The 5,939-nt window shown below is 40.9% G+C and overlaps 1 protein-coding gene across 7 annotated transcripts in view; it reads left to right on the top strand.

Moving 5' to 3' along the window:
* Nucleotides 1-214: 214 nt before the first annotated feature.
* The window catches only part of cpeb3 (cytoplasmic polyadenylation element binding protein 3), a 34,802-nt gene continuing 29,077 nt past the window's right edge, over nt 215-5,939 (top strand). For 4 of the 7 annotated variants that reach the window (XM_030770855.1, XM_030770854.1, XM_030770851.1 and 1 more), the window contains exons 1-2: nt 215-280; nt 2,620-3,479. In XM_030770855.1, coding sequence (XP_030626715.1) covers nt 241-280; nt 2,620-3,479 — 900 coding nt within the window. In that variant the 5' untranslated portion in view covers nt 215-240. Of the gene's footprint in view, nt 281-873; nt 952-2,285; nt 2,324-2,453; nt 3,480-5,939 lie in introns of those variants that run through there. The other 3 variants (XM_030770852.1, XM_030770853.1, XM_030770849.1) reach the window with 3 other exon arrangements.

Here is a 5,939-nt window from a genome sequence, read left to right as displayed (position 1 = left end):
CCATTGACTGTTCCTCTCTATGATGTGACGTAGCGTGGCCATGGCAATGTGCACTGCGTCACCAATCAGAATTAAAGACCGTGAGAAACGTGTTGAGGACGCGTCGATTGGAACTATGGGACATGTAGTCTGAATCCATGTCTCCCCCTTCATGTAGCCAAAAATATCAAATTAATGTTCTAACTCGAGCGGACGGTCCAAAACCAGGAGGCACTAAGCCTACTTGGGAAGACACGCAACATGAAGATACACATATGGTTACAAAATACTTCATACTGCGGTAAGAAATCAATTTCAGCTGTAAATGAAACAGACATCCACTATACTGTTATGGTGAAGAAAGTGCTTGCTTTATTCAGCTTCTATCGAATTCTTAAAATGAGATGATTCATGACCGGTGAGTCACAATTGCCTGAATTATCATGCCATTGCCTTACTCCGGTGTTGAATGGAAAAACAGATGATTTGCTTAACTACTCAAATTTATAATAAATGGGCTTCGCTTGCAGTTCCAAACGTCTATGCATTCGATACAAACTGATCATTGTTACGTATAAAAGTGATTATTGAGGTGTTCCTGCACAACATGCGTCAGGCAATTTTAAGGCACTGTGTGAATGTTACATTTTTACTAATAAGAAAAGTCAACTGAAGTTACATACACATTGAATTTGATCTTTTATGTGTGTGTGTTTTTAATTATTCGCATTATGGCTAATTGTTTTCGACAGTAACTGTTTATTGACTGAGTAACTCCACTAATTTAAGGAGCATGAAAACTACAATTCCCCTAAGTCTCCTCTACAACATCCATGCGCCGCAGTCAATCAGCTGTTGAGGCAACTGCTGACTCTACCTCGGCAGAAGGGTAGCTCATTTGTCATATCAATACTGAGACGAGGCAAACAGAAATAGCCTAATTTACAGAATCTCAAAAGGTGAACGATAAAGGTAAAGTCTATTTCATGTAGCGTACAACGATGTGAAACAAACATCATGTGCATGTTTTACCTTGTGTTTGTATAAGGATATCGTTACAGTGTTGGATTAGGCAGTGAATACCGATATTTTCTTCTGAACAGCCAAGTATTTGTGTTTTCTTAGAAACATCATGATGTACAAATGTAGACGGTCATTTGAATTTGTAAATGAGTCATTACTGGCCTTAGTCCTCTCGTAGTTTGATTAACTGCCCCTGTATTGAGTACTTTGATGACCTTGAATTGGTAGCAACGCGAAAACAAGGATTAGCTAGCAGTATGAAGAGGAAATGTCGTGTAATATTTTACAGTAGCTATGACAGCAGTTTGATTTGTCGGACAGACTAAGAGACATGAAGTCTCGAATATTCCAGAGAGTAATCACTTAGCCTTTCAGCAGAATATCAAAAACAGTTCAAGCTATGGTGGAGATGTCGCATAGTTACGTGGCCTATACAGTATTTGTAAGAAACTGTTTTAACAATGCCTCATATTCGATTACATAGTCGTTCTTAAACAGGCTATGCATTAGTTAATATTGTCACGTGTTCTGTTTTAAATAGATGCTGCTATAAAAACTGAAGTGATGGTCACTGTCATTAACCGTTTGGTTTACCATTTGCTGCAGTGACACATCAGAATCTAATTTAAGCTCTTTGCTTTTTCTTCCACGCGTCACACTCCTTTAGTGTGTCCTATAATTTGCAAAACAATCGTCGTTGTATAATTAAGACAGACAATTCAGTAGTGTCAGTAGCTTTAATTTTTTTTAATCTCTTAACAGTAAGGGACTGCTTTACTTCTTTTTGTAGACTACAAGACTGTCACGCCAGGGTGTGACACAAGAGCCCGAAACAAATATAACCCAGTTGCTGAGCTATGCAGTATTCGGCTGAAACGTTGACAGATTTTATTATTGATGGAACTAACAGACAGTTTGGCTGTGCAGTGCACTTCTATGTGGTCTCTTTAAATCTAGTTTGTTAATTTCCAGTTTGTAGCGTTGTAGTCTAATGAAGCAGTTTATTGAACCAATCAGTTGTTGGAATATTTTTGGAACTCTTCGCGATAATTATTTAGTCCGTGCGTTTAAGTAGTTATGGAGAATAATAAGAATTTTTTAGAATGTTGCATAGCATATTGCTCTGTACCTTTAAACACGATAATTGCGTCGGGGGAGGGAACTGTGGCGCGTCTCTTTTAACCTTGTTGAAGGACGCAGCTGTATTTATTGACGTATGCAAATTCATTTAGGGGTGGTCCTAGAAAAAAACAGGAACAAGAATCAGTTTCACATTGCAGTCTGGAGTTCCGGTGAGAGGAAAGAGACGTGGCGAAAATTGGTGATTATCGGTGTCCTCCAAGCTTGTCTCCTTTCAAACATATTTTGGAGAACACGATCAAGGGTGGAAGTTTATTAGTAATTTCTTAAGAGAATACAATCAATGTGACAATACCGGCAATTTCTGCTAAATGGGTGATCACGGATTTGCCTTGCAGTCGGCTCACCCCAGCAATAGCGGTAGCAATAATAACCTCCCCCTCCTGGCTTTTTCCTCGTCCAAATACCGTAACAGCCCGACGAGTGTGGTGTATGATATCCTCAATAATAACTCGTCTCTGTTTTTCCCCGTTTCAGCTCAGCAAACCATGCAGGATGATTTACTGATGGACAAAAGCAAAGCTCAGCCTCATCAGCAGCAAGATCCAACTAACATAGACCCTCCTTCTACCCCGACCCCTTCATCGGAACCCCAAATCTCAGAGGAGAGTCCATCGACTGTGACTAACCAAGCACCTTCGATTCAAAACAACAAGGATAAAGTACCGATGGAGTCGCCTATCCTACCGGGGCTGAGCTTTCATCAGGCGCAGGAGACCTGCGGCACCTCCTTGTCACCCTCATTCGGTAGCACTTGGTCCACTGGAACCTCGAACACGGTGGACGATAGCTTTTTTCAAGGAATTCCCTCTGTTAATGGGACGATGCTTTTCCAAAACTTCCCCCACCACGTCAATCCGGTTTTCGGTGGCAATTTCTCACCTCAGATTGGTTTGGCACAGTCTCAACACCAACAGCAGCAAGCACAGCAGCAACAGCAGCCGCAGCAGAGGAGGTCTCCGGTCAGCCCCAACCAAGCTCCTTTCCCTCAGAGAAACGCTTACAGCCACCAAACCGTCATGAACAGCAAAGCTTCTTCGTCTTCTGCCTCTTCGTCCGCTTGGAATAATCACCAAAACGCTGCTTGGAGCACAGCATCGAATCCCTGGAGCGGGCTCCAGGCAGGCAGGGACCCACGGAGACCGGTTGGAGTCGGGGTTGGGGTTGGCGTCGGGGTCCCCTCACCTCTTAATCCTATTTCCCCGATGAAAAAGCCCTATCCAAGTAACGTCATTGCACCCCCAAAATTTCCTAGACCTGGTCCGCTCACCCCGAAACCTTGGATGGAGGACAACGCCTTTAGGACGGACAACAGTAACAGTATGCTACCTTTTCAGGTGAGTTTTACTTCTTGTAAAATATTCGATGTAGATTTATTATCAGGGCGAGCTGTATGATGAAATGATTTAATGCTTCAAATATATATGCAAATAATAAAATAACAAAAAGACCACAGGATAGTCAAATAGCAAGATCCGACCGTCGGAATGTGAGAAACGAGAACAGAGACGTGCCTCTGTCTGAATTGTTAACGGAGGGAGGTTTAAATTCGGAAACATCTGCTACACAGTGTGTCTCGGTGTAAATTTGTGATACATTTCTCAGTAACGTCGGAAAAAAATCAATTTCCTTTTGCCGGAGTGAAATGTCGAATATAGCCCAGGTTTTCAGCACATTTTGTTCAAACCTTTAATCGTCTTAAATTGTCAAAACATTGCAGTTTGTGCTATAAGTGAAATCATTTCACAGAAGGGTTTTGCATAGTTATTTTAATCTGTCATCTGTGTGTTGGTGGAAAAACAGCTGTGATAGGACATGACCTTCAGAACCATTTTTTCCGTAGAGCCTCGGAAGTCCGACAAAAAAAAGACTGCGGACAGCTGTCAAAACTCGCATTAGTAAGCTTGTAGGAAACCTACGATAAATGAAAAATGTATATTGCATATTGATCTTAAATATCCGCGAACGATTTACTTTCAGATTCTGTGATTCTGTGGCACATATTGTCCTGTAGTTTTTTAAAAGTAAAAACGTCCATTTTTGGTCAAGAATAGATGTTTCCAAGCGTTTAATTTCTTTATAATTTTAACTAGCATCAACCTGTATAAAAAAACCCCTTGATTAATATATTTAGCTGTCAAGCAATCCCCTCAAACAACAGTCCCCGTTTTGTTTATGATCTGAGTAAAAAGAAACAAAAACAATTCCTTATTGCAAAATTTGTCAGTGTACTCTAAGGGGTTAATTTTTGTTAGCTTATCAGTATTCTACCAGCTCATGTAGGGGCGTTTAAAGGGATCGCCACCCGTATTTCATTGGTCGATTTGGAGCCAGTGGGCGGTATTTGTACTGCCCAGCCGGGAAATAGCAGGTCTTTTCCCTCCCTGCTGTCATGGACGGAAACATTGTTGTGAACTGGTCTCGATGGTCGTATGTTCGCTGCTGGATCCGTATCTTCACTTGTTTCTCTCTAAACACAAAATACTGCAACAGTCTTGTTCGTTTTGATCGCCAGCTTTAGTTTGAATCCTGGTTGAATATTGTAATATCTAATTTTTTTTGTCCTGGTTTAGTGCAAATGGCTGAATAAACAACCACAGAGAAATCCTAACCCTTTATCACATATAGGACATAACGAATTTGGGAATGCTGTATTGACATGAGTCTTACATTCAGTTTTTCATGTGAAAATTTGATAGTTATGATCATGACTGGGCTGAACATGTACACATCCTTGATAATACCAGTCTGTCCCATTTCTGTTGTATTGCAGATGGGTTTATCTGTGCTTTGGGACTTCCCTGCACACTCTGCTATGTCTGAAAGGTTAGCTCCGCAGTAGAGATGAAAACGATGAGTCATAAATGTTGTTGTCCTGCCACAGGTGCTACTTAAGCACTGCCCTTATCCAGTTTCCACCCAGCTGACCAAGGTGCTCAAGACACTGTACAGTCTTATTTCCTGAATATATTCCCTGCTCCTGCTCCCATTTTAATCCTCTGACATGATGGAAATGAAAAATTCAACTGAAATCCGAAATGGAGGGGGCTGCGGTTATAACAGCAGATAGCGCGTGTTTGTGTCAGTCTCTTGACGAATCTAAATTAGATGTCAGATATCCACATTTAAATAGGGAACAGCATATATTTTAGTTTCTGATGTTTGATTTCTTTATTTGGCACTCCCTGGCTGTTTGATATGGGGGTGTTGTCTCTCTGAAGGAGGATTTTTTCAATCACGAAGGAGGGAGAGGATATTTAGAGTTAAATGACACTGCACAGCTGATGCAAAATAGGTCAGGACAGTAATCAAGATCGCCAGATTGCAGCTTAGATCATCCATGCATGTTTGTGTGTGTGTGTGTTTGAAAAACAAGACACAGTAAATGTCAAAACCTGACAATACCTCTTTTCATCTCTTATTGCGAAAAAAAAGCTGGAATGAATTTATTTTAACTGTTTGGATTCCTTGTCAGATGATCTTTATCTGTGCTTTGGAAACTGATAAACAACCTCACTTTCTTAGTTGTACTGAGGAGTGGTTATATTATCACAAGGGTAGGAGATTGCATGCAAGGCTGCAGTTTAAATTTTAGGCTGACCTGGCCTTCAAGGTGCCTAGATACAGTATTAAGCTTATGGAATTTAGAATTCCAGGAGAACCATTTATTAAACAGTGGAATCTGGTACCATACTTTCCACAGTCTGAACTGGTTTACTCAGATAAAAGGGTGGGCCTGAAAGTACGAGTCAAATAAGGCAACTGACATGAAAGCTTTCAGGGTTTTGCTTTTGTTA

This window comes from Chanos chanos, chromosome 4, assembly GCF_902362185.1.
Source record: "Chanos chanos chromosome 4, fChaCha1.1, whole genome shotgun sequence".
In the NCBI taxonomy this organism is placed as follows: domain Eukaryota; kingdom Metazoa; phylum Chordata; class Actinopteri; order Gonorynchiformes; family Chanidae; genus Chanos; species Chanos chanos.
This window is presented reverse-complemented; position numbering and strand designations above follow the sequence as displayed.